Source organism: Argopecten irradians, chromosome 5 (genome assembly GCF_041381155.1).
Source record: "Argopecten irradians isolate NY chromosome 5, Ai_NY, whole genome shotgun sequence".
Lineage (NCBI taxonomy): Eukaryota > Metazoa > Mollusca > Bivalvia > Pectinida > Pectinidae > Argopecten > Argopecten irradians.
The window spans coordinates 39,405,763-39,423,864 of record NC_091138.1 but is presented as its reverse complement, the minus strand read 5'-3'; the positions used below and the strand labels follow the sequence as shown (position 1 = coordinate 39,423,864).

General features: G+C 33.7%; 1 protein-coding gene across 1 annotated transcript in view; it reads left to right on the top strand.

The window, feature by feature from the left end:
• LOC138323806 (glutamate receptor ionotropic, NMDA 2A-like) overlaps window positions 1-18,102 on the top strand; it is a 71,245-nt gene that overhangs the window by 12,508 nt on the left and 40,635 nt on the right. The window contains exon 2 of the mRNA XM_069268658.1: window positions 9,334-10,480. Within this exon, the coding sequence (XP_069124759.1) occupies window positions 10,046-10,480 (435 nt within the window). The 5' untranslated portion in view covers window positions 9,334-10,045. The remainder of the gene's footprint in view (window positions 1-9,333; window positions 10,481-18,102) is intronic.

Genomic DNA, 18,102 nt, shown 5'->3' with positions numbered 1-18,102 from the left:
ATACATCATTTTGACTATATACTTGATGAATATTGATATTCATTGAATTGTGGTCCTGACCATGACCTTTTATGACTCTGCGTTTAACTTCCTGTCACACGACTGCACTGTAAATATTGCTGTAATTTCTGACATTTCAAGCTAATTTGAGAAGAGACAGGAAGCGAACAGTATGATCTCAGCTTGATAGGCATCTCGAACTTAGCTGGAAAGTGCATCGAAATGTCGTAATATCAATTAGGCCTATTAATTTAGACAATGCCCGCTCTTAGTATTACGCATATAACAAAGGCGGTTTTCAGGAGCAGATATATGTTTTGATAGTGATCGCGGTTGTACGTATAAACATCACACGGCGGTACTCTCCGACCCACAGATAGCATCAACAAACGCTACAAAGGCCCATATAATAGGTACCATTTCTTTTAATTGGAATCTGACAGTAAAAACTTCAATGGGTTTGTCTAAAACACCGAAAAATGTAAAGATGCAAGTTTAAATACCGTCGATGATGTTCAAAAAGCCATTTAAACTACCACTTGTGGTACAGTTTTTCTATATAATGTGTCACGAGCTGTAAGTCGACTTCTTTATGTCGTTTGTCTGTGACCATTTTTATTCTCGTTGCTAGGGATCATAACGTTCATTCTTGATGGCTATGAAAGCTATAATATCTTCCTCGAAGGTTTTTTTTCCCTTGATGATGTCATTGATAATCTTAGTCAGTTTTCCTTATATGTTAACAGGCTGTGATTTTCTTAGGTTGAAAAAGGTTGTCATGGTGAAAAAAATGTAAAAAATATCTGGTGTTCTAACTTTGTTCGAATTAATATTTTGAAAGGGATACCTCATTCATATTGATCATTTGGCTACTATTAGTCTTCGATGTATATCGGTTCGTGATGCAATTGTTTAAATGTAACATCTGAAATAAAAACCTTCCGCTTACAGTTGATAAATCTAAATCATGATTTATGATCAAATTCTACAAAAATAAACATATTTCGAGAATTTGAGGACGCTATTAAATAGCTGACTATAGTGAAAAGCTCCCCATAGTCCTGTTGGACCTTAATAGTTCTAGTTTATGTGTTGTTGTGTTCTCTTAGCTGTCGTTTGGCCATAACTGTCGTCTTGTCAGTCCGGTTTACGTCAATGATCAAACAAACGACTTTCAGGCTTCGTGCCATCCTGAACACTGGACCTGACGGACCAAGAAATTGCTGTTTTAATGGGGTTTTATTATCACAAACAGGTGTAGAACAATTTACCGGGGAGAAGGCGATCATCAACCGCTGCACACTTTGACGGAATGCAACAGCACCATTATAACGCTGGGTTTGGGGAGGTTTGCCTCGGTGATTATCAACAGATACTCCCTGCTGGTTGTGAAGCCCTGGATCGTCATTCCAGTTTACATAGAAGATGTTTTACACGTGTAAATTACGCTACTCTCCTCCCCTCTCTAATCCTGTTATCATTTCTACCTACGCGCACGAATATACCGTGTACGACCCCCAACCATGCTCACGATCGGTTTAGCAAATGTCGAGCATTAACGTTTGAGCCCGAAAGACAAGCATCATTATGTAAATGTCGAATTTCCTTTTTATATATCATTTTTAACAGTCGCGCTAATTCACTTGATGGTAGTGTGTGTATGGTAGTATCGAGCTGTTAAATGACCCATTTTATCAACGTTACGTAAGATATCACAAGGTAACGTGGTTAACTACACTTTGAGCAAACAACACAATATAACATAGCATGGACTAACTATCTTAGTCAAGCGAAATATTAGAATCATCGGCGTAATGATTGCGTGTGATATAAAGATATTATTAAATCCAAACACATTCCCTTTTTTCATCAATACAATAGTCTGTTGTCTTGTAAGCAAAGTTTTAACATTTCTGAAAACATTAATACATTTTATCATTCGTGTTTTTGTAAAACAATACGAAACATCGTTCATTGTCAATGAGACAATGCAAGGCTTATCTCGCAGTTAAATACAATATTTCGTTCTGATGCTATGTTGGAAACCATAACAAAAGTAGCAAAATCTTTAAAGTAGACACAACGGAGTTATTGTTTATGACATGCTATACCCATATTGAAAATGCAATTTACAAAATTGTTTAGCTCTTTTTTAACGTTAAGTATAGAGTCATCAATTATTTTTTGATGAATTTTGAATTTAATAAATGAACGTGGAGTCATGAATGGAATGAAATCAATATTTTCGACTAAAACATATTTTCCAAAGCTACCTATTAGGTGCCGTGCGATGGTATTTGAGGCAATCCAGTTTAATTACCAACCTTAATGAATTATTATTATCAATCAATACTGTTTACTAGGTAAAATGCCTTTCCACATAGGACCTTCGCATTTGTCATTTGAAACCTTTAGAATAAAATATTTCAATCTTGCGTGTAAAATGCATTTTTATTGGCCTAAAAGTTACTTTATTTGGCCATAAAGGAAAAATGACGTTGCCGTTTGTAACGTCGTTTCTGATTCGCTGATACAACGGCGTAATGATTTCATAGATATAGTTCCTCAATATTTGGAATTTTTGTAAGATTATGTTAAGAATTATACTTCCATACGTCGATGTTAACCTTAATCAGAAAGTTTTATTTGGAACTGACAATCATTGTGGAATGTTATACGTATTTATTACCATATTTCGTGACAACCAACTGAAAATGGCAATTTCTTAAATAATTTTTTCTTTCACGTTACCTTACTTTTTGTATGTGCCTCTAATGCATGTGAGTCAAAACAACAACATTGCTCTCACCCTCCTCAGAAAACATCTATGGTCGCATATGAAGGAAACTTTATCAAATAAAAAAACATATTGTTTGAAGACCTGAACAAAACAAATGCATAAAACATTGAAAGCAAGTAGAAACCGAAAATGTGACGCACTATAGTTATGTATATAAAATATTTTCCAAATTCTGAAAATAGAACTTTATCTTTATGCTCCCTTGTTCAAATCAGAGACCGATATTAATATGTTTTCAAACGATGCCGGAGAAGGACGGCATTTCCCTTAGTACCATCACTGGTGATTCCATACTGAAATGGTACCCTCATAGCCAATACGAGGCACGAGTTAATATTCGTGAGTGGTCACTTTCTGTCTCGAGTCAAGTACGAGACTGCAGGGTCTAGGGATCAAATGTAAAAACTGCCAATGAAATAAACGCGTCAAATATCAGTACACAATGATGTATAATTCGTCAATAATACGATTTAAAGTTACCATGTTGAAATGTTTGTTTGATCTGCATCTCAGACACGCTTTAGAATTGTCTGTGTAATTTCCTGACAACTACTGTCTTCGGTTGGCCTAAATAGACATTATTTTTCACATAAACGGACCGCCCTTCAGCAGTGATGGATGTACATGTATCTGTGCTGCTCTGAAATAGCAGGGGTTCAATGCCGCCAAAAACAGCAATGTATATGTATATGTTTTCTCGGATTTATGATTCAATTATATTGAACAATCAATTACATTGCCATTCTGACACGTATTTATAATAGCTTGTCTAGGCGCTGTCCCCGTACCATCGCCATGGGAGTAGGGCGGGATCACGAGTGTGCCACAGAGACTCCAGCTAAAGCGTACTCAAAAGTTTACGTGTTTATTGTAGTTTAAATAATCAAAATAACTCATGGAGGTGTTGACACTGTGTCACAAACTACCAGTTCGAGGAGGCATCATTCAGACGAGTTATAGGCCAGTATAGATCACACACTGCAATCTTTGTGCACACGTGAACTGTCTACGGGACTGATTTGTAGGACCAAACAGTTCATTATTTTTCCGCCACCTAGCGGACTGACTATTATGGGATGTTGTCCCCCAAACTTCCAATGAGACACGGCGGGATTTCCGCCTGGATACAATCTGTAGTCTTATTGAAACCTAATCAATACTCGGATGTATTTTATGTCACTATCTAACACAACATATCTCTAGTATATAATACCAATCCATGCCTATCGAATGTCCCTGGTACAAGCCAGTGTAACATGTCATTCTATGCGAACACGGAGTTGTTAAGGGAACGGTTCCCTCCATATTATTTTAAACCATAAACAAGTGGTCCGTCGAATTTTCCTATATCCTTTCTACCATATCATTGAAGCGTTACTGAAATACATTTTTGAATCATAGACTATTTTTGTTGATTTCCATAGTATGTAAGTTTTTTGTACATATTGCGGTCTTTTTAATTTTTGGAATTTATCAATCAACCACCAATTAAGATATATGTTTCTGGTCAGCACTAAAACAGGATAATTGGTATATTAAGGCTCATATTTATTCTCCTTGGCCTTTATATGCCTTACAGTCAGAAGGCGACAAAATTACGACAGACCCTCTCTCTAAATCGATTTACATTCGCATTGACAGTAAAACATATAACTACTTTTGCTGTCTTGCCACCAATGAATGGATACGAGTTTAACAAGAAGTAAATGCGTTTAGCAAAGTAATAAATGCATAATACACATTGTTCATCATATTTAACATCTTATATGTCTAGAATGTTTGCCTTTTTTATATTTTACGAAACTGCGCATAAAACGTTTAATGCTATGTTTGTTCTATCTTAATGCTTGTATTGAAATGAATGCTTTTAACGATGCAGGAAATATGTTACATTTCATATTCCCCAATAGTTTATTTATTATCAATAAAACGTGGAATCTGAGCAAACAAAGTGAAATTTCACCTCGAATGAACATCTTTAGGAGATCGTATTGGTGGGACAGCAACTAAGGAGACCATGGCTTGTGCCTCTTACAGATCGGTCGATATCATTGTTGCTGTAGAGTTCCCGCCTTTTACACCACTACTGGCAGACGACACCTTAATAGTGTATAAACGATGCCCCCTCTATTGAATCGGCATAAAATTGAATCATCGTCATCTCAATGTCTTAATTCATGTTGATAACGAATAACCTGGTGTAAATGACTAATACGATGGTGTAGCTGAGAGTGTGTGATCGGCGAGCTTCATTCAATCAGCTTCCATTTCATGGCCATTCCGCCACGCTACATTGTTACCAGACAGTAATTAACGTGGTTCAGCCAAGGTTCCGGTATTTCATCTATTTACATCATTCGATGTTACCATGTAATACAAATTTACATGATTTAAGTCGTTGCATTGACTCAATGCATTATCATTGCCAAGTATCAGTGTTTCGCAAGGCGCAACCGATTTGTTTCATGGCGTTGCCACTGTTTTGCAATGTCACCATTGAATTATCTCGTGATGTAATTTGTTTGTTTCCTGACTGGCGCTTCAATTTTGCACTTGATGTTTCGGGGTGTCATCATCGACTTCTAATAAGAATTTTTCTTGGTATTGATGTATATCGAGTTCTAGTTTTGAGTTAAAATTAACAGCACGTTTTACTGTATAACCACCTGTGTACTTTGATTACTCCCTTTGTAATTAGATTTATCTGCACATGAATATTTATGTTTAACCAGCTGTTACCGTTCATGCACTTTTGTGAAAATCATTTTATGTTAAAGTCTAAAAATAAACAAATCAATACCAGTTCATAAAATACTAATATGCACGAAAGGTGTATACAATACCAATCGGGAAACACGGGTCAAAAGGATGTTTATATATATTGACTACAGCAAATCAACTTATTTGTTCTCAAATTGCACGTAATTCGCGGTAGAAGACAATTCGAAAAGTACCTCGCCACGAAAGCATTTGAACTACAAGTCATAGGAAGTTCGTTTAATTCTGAATCGCAAAAATCGCCAAAAAAGCTTGTTGCAAATACGCGAAATTAAGTCGCCAAGAGATACATTAACTCCTCTTTATAATTGCTGGATGTATCAGTTGGTAGTAAATAAATGGAAAAACTCCTCTTATAATAGCTGAATGTATCAGTTGGTAGTAAGTTGTTTTGTGCCCCGACAGATGTTAACCTAGTGTTGTCTCAATATGGACATACCAAACCGTGAATCTATGGAACATGGTATTTTACATATCCATTACATGTCTGACGATCTCCCGCACTGGCTCATCAATTAAAATGGCTTTGTAGCCTCGTTATCGGTGTTTAACTCTCTCCGGTGTATCATGTGACCTGCTACGTAACCTCGCGGATTTTCCTTGCTCGTCGATAACCGCCGAGTCACAAACATTGATGGCACTTTCGCCTTTTAATTGCATCGTTCCAGCTTATAGAGCAAATGCGTCCGTAAGTTAACAAGGTTTCCGCTGTGCATTATACGTATCGATAAAACATAAGGCCAAGAACTCATAGTAGGGGATGAGAATAGAGACAGACTATCTCAAATCTCAAGGACTAGCAATAAAACCGGCAACATATCCATGTTAGAAAACGTTTAGTTGTGACTCTTTGTAGACAGACGGCGATCATTTAGCTTTTAATAGCATTACAAGTTCTTTTATATATATGAGACATTTTATGTGTGTGTATGTCATTTCGCTGTCATAGCGAAAGTGCATGACATAATCTCCTCTTCCTGAAAGGAGACAAGAAACAGGGTATGGCGTCGTAAACACCCTTCGTCTTTACAGTGATCCCATCAGTAAGTGGTGCGACTTCGTAAACTTCCTGGTACGACTTGGTTTCCTTGCTAGTAATACGGCTTGGTAAACTTATTAGTTATACGGCGAATTAAAATTTTTGACCTCGTATAAAGAATAGTACCTGCTGTAGTTATCGTCTGCATATTACAACGTTTTAGTTATAATTTTAACTTAAGAGTTGAAATTAATTTCGTTATTACCAAAGAACCTACCTGTCCCTGCAGCTTTCATAGTAAATGGAGGCCGCGGTGGCCGAGTGGTTGAGATGTCTCGATATATTACCACAAGCCCTCCACCCTCAACTTCAGAGTAAATACCTATATAGAATTATAAATATTTGTTGTTGTTAAACACAAAATGTTTCTGACATGTTGTGTCTGATTAAAACTCTGTAATAAAGTTATCTTAAGACTCTAGAGGTTTATTCCTTTATTGAATCAGTCCCTGTACACTAATGAGACGAAATATTTGATTAGATGACACTTAACTATTTAAAATTCTTTGATTCGATATTTTATTATTATCTAGACATATATAAAAGAAATCTGATAGTCTAATTTAGGATGAATGGAAATGAAATGAGTGCCAGACAATAAATCGACTGTTATACAACGCAACCTTCATTCTGCTAAAACAAAATCTCCCTGGTACTCCTCAAAGATATCCAACAGAAAATCAATAGAACCTTCGAATATATAAATTGAATCAAAGAAAAAAAACTGCCGAGGAGCAATTGAAAATTGATCATGTTGACGTACCATACCAATTTATAATCGTTGTATTTAGATTTTCTTCATGCAAAATACACCCATGATAAATGCTTTGTCGCGTCAAATGATAAGGACGCGTTAGTACTGATGTTTTTTCTTTATGTAAGATTTAATTCATGTATTAAATTTATGCATTAAATGCATAGTTTATTGAATCCTTTCTGATGGACAGTTCTTGTTCTTTAACTTTCCGAAACATTTTTGGCATCGATTAGTATCATGACATCACAAAATGTGGCGTTTGTATCAATTTAATCTTGTGATATTGGTAGTCAAATACTAGTATTACAGAAAACAGTAAGTGGTTCATAGCAAAAGTTTGATGAATATTTTAACACAAAAGATATTGTCAATATTTCTTGGCAAGTGTTTTGACAGTACTGGCAACAAGCCTGCTGTCATTGCCATTACCGAGAATCATGTCTGCTTGCTATGATAGTGTTAACGACTTTAAGCGATAAAACCTCTGTGTTCCGTCCCATGAGAATAGGTATTATAAGATACATTCGAATCTTCACTTCACAGTCGGTTAACTGTCAACATGTTAAACTTATGACATGAACTTAGTCACATATCGATACAATAAAAAGCACAGATTTTTTCCCTCTCAAGCTGTCAATTGTACCTATGTCGAGAGCAATAATAACATCTTAGTATTTCTTTAGTCGGATTATGAATAAAATTAAGGAAAGTTAATGCTTGTTTCATATCACACTGATTAGAAGACACTAGTAATTTTAATAATATGATAAAATGGACAATTCTTAAGGCATTAAAATCAAATAACTCAATCTTGATATGTTGCGTTGCACTAAGGTAAGGGTTAAGCCCCTACATATACAACTACTCAATCACTTCACACTGGAAAGAATATCTCACCATAGATTTTTATACGACAAAAATATTTAAAATTCTCGTTTGCCACATAGGTCCAAAATATTTTTTTTTCGATAATGACTTACCATTGGTTTTATTATTCATAGATATGCATGGATGCTCTCTTTCAGAGGTTTGAAGGTTTTTAACAGTTTCAATAATAGTGAGTTTCCTAATTGTCTATCAATTGAAACAATGAACAATTATTATACTGGTATATTTAAAAAAAATAACAAATTTGAATATTTTCATACAGTGTTTTTGAATATGTTTCTATAGCAACCAACAAGACAAAGGAAATATGTTCACCAAGGTTATCCCGTGTTGAGCACAATGTGAATTTTATAACATTGGATACATGTATTATAAAATGACTATTTTTGTTATTGCCCATGTATAACACTTTTCAATGAATTTTACGATTAAATGGGTTTTGTTCTTTTTTGAACTGGTAATATTTTATCACCCTTTTTAAATCGGGCTCAATCAATGTTGGTCAACGAAAATCCTTTATACCTAATGCTGTGTTATGCATGTTAATTCAACAAAATGAAGTGGTGTTGTAGAAAAACGAAGGCTGTAAAATATTTATCAAAATGCATAGAGAAATAACAACCTTATGTAATATGAGATTTAAATAAACAAAATAACAAAATAATGAAATAAATAACGCGAGTTATTTCTTGTCCGACTGAAAAAGACAGTTTATCCCAATGGAACACCCGCTAGTGAAAGGCGCCTACCGCAGATTTACTCAATGCATAGCAAATCGTTATATACTCTGTGGCACATAGCTGATCTACTGAATATCATACAAACACTGACACCCAATAAACTACATTCTATACGCCTTCCCAATGAACCTGTCTAATGAAAATAGAAACAACATCGGCACCTATGAATTTTAAGTGGAATTACTGGGTTGGTGATGTGTATATTGTCCATACGTAATAAATGTCGCTGTCGCTAACGACTATTTAAACTGCACGCGACATCATAGGGACACGCATATCAATGACTTTGTCACTATAATGTTTATTCATTGTTGTCTTTGTTACTTTTCAGTATTACCGTTATCCTATGGCCGGGAATGAACCAGATCGGTGGCGGAAATGAAGTCAGTCACACGGAAAACTGAACCACGGCGAAGATTTGTAAAGGGTCAACGTGAAATGTCAACAATGTCAGTCTCAGTAACAACTTTGTAGTGAACGACGGCGGACGTGCATATAAGGAGGAAGGCGACAGATCAGTTGGCCAAGATGTGGACACGTGACATCAAGTAGAATTATGCACTGTGATATATCGTCTGTTCTACGCTAGTAGTTTGTATGACACCCATCTCGACTTTGTCGAGGTTCATATCCAGATGAACTTTAAAAGTAATCAACAGTTGGCGGTTTAAAGTACGTGTTTGACAAGTTGTTCATAGGTTCATGAATCGCAAGAATTCTTCCCCACTACGTTTAGCGTGACTGCTCGTTCCGGAAGTGAGATTAACATCACGATGCGGTGTTACGGGTTATCACTAAAAGTGAAAAAGGAACACACCTAATCGATATGTAATTATATACTGGCGCAATATATTTCCTAGAAATATAGCAATTGAAATGTGTATCAAGATTGATCTAGATTGAAAGGTGAAAGTGTCAGAATTGTACTCATCGCCTGTGTATCTCCTTCGGTGGTTAGGTTTGAGCCCAGTGTTACAGGATAAGTGTATTATTATTTTAGCTTTATCCCTTTTCTTTCTGTTTAATACAAAAGTCAACAAAACATGGGTTACGCAGGTTCTGGAAGCGTTCTCAGCTTCCTATTCTTAAGCATGATATGGATGCTAGGTTCTGCTCCAATTTCGCAAGTCATTGCTCAAAGACAAACTGTAGGACTACAAATTCTAATGCCGGGATCACTAAGAATGGAAAATACAGTGAAATCAGCTATCCACATTGTTCGAACCAACTCCTTGCGCAGACGACAGATTCGATCCCTCAGACTTGACATTCGAAAAGCTGAAATAGGTGACAATCCGGCGGAAATCTTTGAATTGTTTTGCTCTGAAATTTTTCCAAATAATATCAACACTGTGCTCTATTTGACGTTGAAGGACGATTCTACATTTCTACGGCTCACGGATTATATGAATAAAATTATACATGATGTGCAAATGCCTTTGATGTCTTACAACCCCTACCTGACGGGATCTCTACAGGTAAGTACACCTATTTATTAAAATCACATAATTGTCATGTCGAAATAGTTATTCACTGTCTACTTTATAACATGAAACATTCGTTGGTACGTACTTTTATAGTTTGAAATTTCAAATCCTTTCGGGAGTAGACATTTCCATGGTTATCCATTGTAATAATTGCAGTGATATTTAGCAAGGATCGTCGTTTGGTTTTTCAATTGCTTGGTTTTGTTGCCACAGCGAATACCATGGAAGTGTTTAAATAACGAAAATTTTATGTCGTACAATATTCCAATCGATACACATGTCATTTAAAAAATTATGGACATGTGTCCTCATCTTTAAGCTTAATACCCATCCTCTGTATCGTATACAATCGCTTAAGATATATTAACAAGGCTTCAACTCTTTGTTTGTGGCCTTGAAGCGATGACTACTGTCACGTCAGAGTGGCCACTAGAGCAATTGAGAAAAGTAATTTGGAATCTTAATCAACGTTAAAAGATTTCTCTGTCTTCATGTTACAATTGTTGATGAAACCACTGTGGAATACAATGGAATATCGCTTTGTATAGTCTTTGTTATTTCAATCAATGATGTGGATAAAACATCCCTGTAATAAATACTATTCAACAAAAATATATCAATACATCTTAAACACACAGTGCAATGACTAACAGATGTCTAAATAGTTTACGTGTACTTGTGCCTATGTCGAGGTAAACAGTCATCCCTAGGTAAATATTGAGTAGTTTAACACCCAACACGTTTATATTGGCGGGACCTTTCGGTATCTGGATCTGACTTGAAGTAATAACTTTGATGGTCATACTGGACTACAGACATCATACAACTCCCCACAAAACCCCAGGATAATAATAAGTTGATGGCAAAATAATCTTAGTAGATTTTTTGCAGAGATTTACAAGATCTCGCTTATGTAAGTCACGTCCCGTAGAGGACGAGATGTTGTGATCCACCAGGCGGCGCTGTTTAACGTCTGACAGGAAACCCCTCGTGGGATTACATTCTGATAGACGGACGCTTTTCTGGCAACAAACTTGACTGCAAAACAGCTTGGTCGATATTCATAAAAAGCCCGATATGTCCTTAATTCCTGAATCTTGTAAGCAGGCCGCATACTTCATAAACAGAAATTGTTATGTGGCTATATATACTGCACAATGTGTCGAATCTTTAGGGACACACCAGTCATTGGTGCGTGTAAGTCGAGTGACGACCGGATCTTCACTTTTCCCTTCTGAGACGGGCCGTATTCAGAGTAACGCACTACGCTGTCAGGACGAATTTCCAGGGCATATGCTCGTGTGTCGGTTCGTATTCTGACATGTGACAGCTTGTCATAATACATGTAGATAGCTTGCTAATGAGACAGTTTTGGCTCTATTCATTCGAATTTGAAATATAGATCGAGCTATCCCATAAAAATAATTTTACTATGAATGCAAATTGTGTGTATTAATGTTTTCATTTTCAACATACGTAAAAGGACTTTTGTTGTGTAAATAATGAATATGTATTTAATGATGTATATTTATTGTATATTTATTGTTTGGAAAATTAACACTGACATTGAAACAAATCAAGAGCTTAAAAAACCGAATAATGTAAAAGGAGAAAAAATCAAGACCCATATGTTCCATAATAATTATTCTATTTTTCACTGATCAATAAAAGGAGACCTAGGTCGCGACAGTCACCATGTATATCAAAAAGTACCCAACAAGTGTGACCTTATAAGATAAATCTAGAATATCCCCGGACATCAATCTGACTTTAGACTTGTGCATAGTCTGTGCTGTGCAATAGCCTAAGTCTTCAAAGCCTAAAATGAGAAGCAGTTTTTCGCTTCTTCCTTCTAGTTAAGATCTAACTTTAAAGTTTATTATTGCAATTGTACATTATATGTCTGCGTTAGATTTAACAGCAAACATTAAATGAAAGCCACAGACAATATCGTAGCATCTTTAAAACTATTTTCGTCACATTTTTCTCGCATCGTCAGTAATGTGGAGACTGAACCAGACACTCAAATTAACAAAGTTGCAATCATGAATACGCTATATTATAATACATACAACATTGGAAAAATTAAGTTTTCATTTTATTTCTTGATATACATGTAATGTTAATAACGGGAGAGGTTTACAATGTTAGAAAAACTATCTTCTATTTTGAGGTTTTTGTTGTTGGTTTCAAGATTTTGTTCCCGTTCTACGTTAACAGTAAAAAGGAATGTAGACCCCTAGGCTACAGAGACTAGTCCTAGTTCTATATTTACCTGTCAGTAATGAATACCATACCTGTCTAATGATGCTGACCGTGGCGGGAGGCCCTTGTTTATACTACAGCGCCATCTGTATTCATTGAGCCCCTAAACACACCAGTGAGGACTGAGCCATACAAAGCGGAACACTGCAGATCATCAACATAATCTCAGTCGCAGATTTAGTTAATTAGGAGTTGAAGTATGTAGCGTGTTTTCAATAGATATGATGTACTCAATGTATTAACTATCATGTAAAGACAGGGTAGTTTATAGTCTAATTCACGTACTTATGAACAGCGTGGATGGGGGTTGTTAAAAACTATATCACTTCCAAACCCCTCCACACATGTTAATGGAGTGAATACGGTTCAGAGTAAGTAGTAGATAGTTTATTTTGGGAAAGAACTTACAATTGTTTTCTTATTTCGTTATAATGAAATAGTTTCATTAACGTAGCAATAAGATTAATGGTATTTTAAAATTAATATTAGAGTCGTTTGTAAATTCTAAACCAGATACCCTAACGTCATTTTTATAGATTTACTATTTGTCAATACAAAATTGACTTACTTGCTGTATCACATTAGCTGGATTGATTCCTATTTTATATGTACAGTACATCTATAGTTCACGGAATTCGTGGAAACACATTAGAGCAAGTAAAAAAAACATGTACTTAAATCGAAAGTACAATCTAGTAATCTAGCAAGTTCCATATTGTAAAACGTTCAGTGTAGCTCTGACGGAAATCATATTTTTTAATCCGTCTCATCATACGTTAACAGTGATCTGAGATCTACTGTAACATGCTCTGATACATCTCCCATATCATCTCACATATCATCGTCAATTCTAGAATTGTTTTGACAGATTGAATCTTAATTCAGGAGAAAATTGCACTACAGACTCACAGCACAGTGCATATCGATAAATATTATTTCAATTTTATTACAGCTTTCACAAAATATTTTTTATTAATCATCGATTTCCCGCGTCACTTTCTACTTATATAATAACTCCTCTATCAAAACATTCCATTTTGCCAACATCAAAATAGCATATCCCAGATTTTGTTGCGTCGTCGATGATGATAACCTTCAACACGAAGTGCGCGGGACCACTTTGTATTGGAGGTTTGTATCAGTTCATCAGGAGACATGATGGATACAATAATTATATGACATTCACCATGTTATACAGTATAAACAAACGATACAATAATTGTATGACATTTACCATGTTATACAGTATAAACAAACGATACAATAATTGTATGACATTTACCATGTTATACAGTATAAACAAACGATACAATAATTGTATGACATTCACCATGTTATACAGTATAAACAAACGATACAATAATTGTATGACATTCACCATGTTATACAGTATAAACAAACGATACAATAATTGTATGACATTCACCATGTTATACAGTATAAACAAACGATACAATAATTGTATGACATTCACCATGTTACATATAACAAGTATAATTAACAAACATGATACATAACAAGATACAATAATTGTATTACATTCACCATGTTATACAGTATAAACAAACGATACAATAATTGTATGACATTCACCATGTTATACAGTATAAACAAACGATACAATAATTGTATGACATTCACCATGTTATACAGTATAAACAAACGATACAATAATTGTATGACATTCACCATGTTATACAGTATAAACAAACGATACAATAATTGTATGACATTCACCATGTTATACAGTATAAACAAACGATACAATAATTGTATGACATTCACCATGTTATACAGTATAAACAAACGATACAATAATTGTATGACATTCACCATGTTATACAGTATAAACAAACGATACAATAATTGTATGACATTCACCATGTTATACAGTATAAACAAACGATACAATAATTGTATGACATTCACCATGTTATACAGTATAAACAAACGATACAATAATTGTATGACATTCACCATGTTATACAGTATAAACAAACGATACAATAATTGTATGACATTCACCATGTTATACAGTATAAACAAACGATACAATAATTGTATGACATTCACCATGTTATACAGTATAAACAAACGATACAATAATTGTATGACATTCACCATGTTATACAGTATAAACAAACGATACAATAATTGTATGACATTCACCATGTTATACAGTATAAACAAACGATACAATAATTGTATGACATTCACCATGTTATACAGTATAAACAAACGATACAATAATTGTATGACATTCACCATGTTATACAGTATAAACAAACGATACAATAATTGTATGACATTCACCATGTTATACAGTATAAAAAACGATACAATAATTGTATGACATTCACCATGTTATACAGTATAAACAAACGATACAATAATTGTATGACATTCACCATGTTATATACAGTATAAACAAACGATACAATAATTGTATGACATTCCCCATGTTATACAGTATAAACAAACGATACAATAATTGTGTGACATTCACCATGTTATACAGTATAAACAAACGATACAATAATTGTATGACATTCACCATGTTATACAGTATAAACAACGATACAATAATTGTATGACATTCACCATGTTATACAGTATAAAACAAACGATACAATAATTGTATGACATTCACCATGTTATACAGTATAAACAAACGATACAATAATTGTATGACATTCACCATGTTATACAGTATAAACAAACGATACAATAATTGTATGACATTCACCATGTTATACAGTATAAACAAACGATACAATAATTGTATGACATTCACCATGTTATACAGTATAAACAAACGATACAATAATTGTATGACATTCACCATGTTATACAGTATAAACAAACGATACAATAATTGTATGACATTCACCATGTTATACAGTATAAACAAACGATACAATAATTGTATGACATTCACCATGTTATACAGTATAAACAAACGATACAATAATTGTATGACATTCACCATGTTATACAGTATAAACAAACGATACAATAATTGTATGACATTCACCATGTTATACAGTATAAACAAACGATACAATAATTGTATGACATTCACCATGTTATACAGTATAAACAAACGATACAATAATTGTATGACATTCACCATGTTATACAGTATAAACAAACGATACAATAATTGTATGACATTCACCATGTTATACAGTATAAACAAACAAACGTATACAAAACAATACATAATTGTATGACATTCACCATGTTATACAGTATAAACAAACGATACAATAATTGTATGACATTCACCATGTTATACAGTATAAACAAACGATACAATAATTGTATGACATTCACCATGTTATACAGTATAAACAAACGATACAATAATTTGTATGACATTCACCATGTTATACAGTATAAACAAACGATACAATAATTGTATGACATTCACCATGTTATACAGTATAAACAAACGATACAATAATTGTATGACATTCACCATGTTATACAGTATAAACAAACGATACAATAATTGTATGACATTCACCATGTTATACAGTATAAACAAACGATACAATAATTGTATGACATTCACCATGTTATACAGTATAAACAAACGATACAATAATTGTATGAAGACATTCACCATGTTATACAGTATAAACAAACGATACAATAATTGTATGACATTCACCATGTTATACAGTATAAACAAACGATACAATAATTGTATGACATTCACCATGTTATACAGTATAAACAAACGATACAATAATTGTATGACATTCACCATGTTATACAGTATAAACAAACGATACAATAATTGTATGACATTCACCATGTTATACAGTATAAACAAACGATACAATAATTGTATGACATTCACCATGTTATACAGTATAAACAAACGATACAATAATGTATGACATTCACCATGTTATACAGTATAAACAAACGATACAATATTGTAATTGACATTCACACGATATGTTATACAGTATAAACAAACGATACAATAATTGTATGACATTCACCATGTTATACAGTATAAACAAACGATACAATAATTGTATGACATTCACCATGTTATACAGTATAAACAAACGATACAATAATTTGTATGACATTCACCATGTTATACAGTATAAACAAAAACGATACAATAATTGTATGACATTCACCATGTTATACAGTATATACAAACGATACAATAATTGTAACATTCACCTGTTATACAGTATAAACAAACGATACATATTGTATGACATTCACCATGTTATACAGTATAAACAAACGATACAATAATTGTATGACATTCACCATGTTATACAGTATAAACAAACGATACAATAATTGTATGACATTCACCATGTTATACAGTATAAACAAACGATACAATAATTGTATGACATTCACCATGTTATACAGTATAAACAAACGATACAATAATTGTATGACATTCACCATGTTATACAGTATAAACAAACGATACAATAATTGTATGACATTCACCATGTTATACAGTATAACAAAACGATACAATAATTGTATGACATTCACCATGATATACAGTATAAACAAACGATACAATAATTGTATGACATTCACCATGTTATACAGTATAAACAAACGATACAATAATTGTATGACATTCACCATGTTATACAGTATAAACAAACGATACAATAATTGTATGACATTCACCATGTTATACAGTATAAACAAACGATACAATAATTGTATGACATTCACCATGTTATACAGTATAAACAAACGATACAATAATTGTATGACATTCACCATGTTTATACAGTATAAAACAAACGATACAATAATTGTATGACATTCACCATGTTATACAGTATAAACAAACGATACAATAATTGTATGACATTCACCATGTTATACAGTATAAACAAACGATACAATAATTGTATGACATTCACCATGTTATACAGTATAAACAAACGATACAATAATTGTATGACATTCACCATGTTATACAGTATAAACAAACGATACAATAATTGTATGACATTCACCATGTTATACAGTATAAACAAACGATACAATAATTTGTATGACATTCACCATGTTATACAGTATAAACAATACGATACAATAATTGTATGACATTCACCATGTTATACATTATAAACAAACGATACAATAATTGTATGACATTCACCATGATATACAGTATAAACAAACGATACAATAATTGTATGACATTCACCATGATATACAGTATAAACAAACGATACAATAATTGTATGACATTCACCATGATATACAGTATAAACAAACGATACAATAATTGTATGACATTCACCATGATATACAGTATAAACAAACGATACAATAAT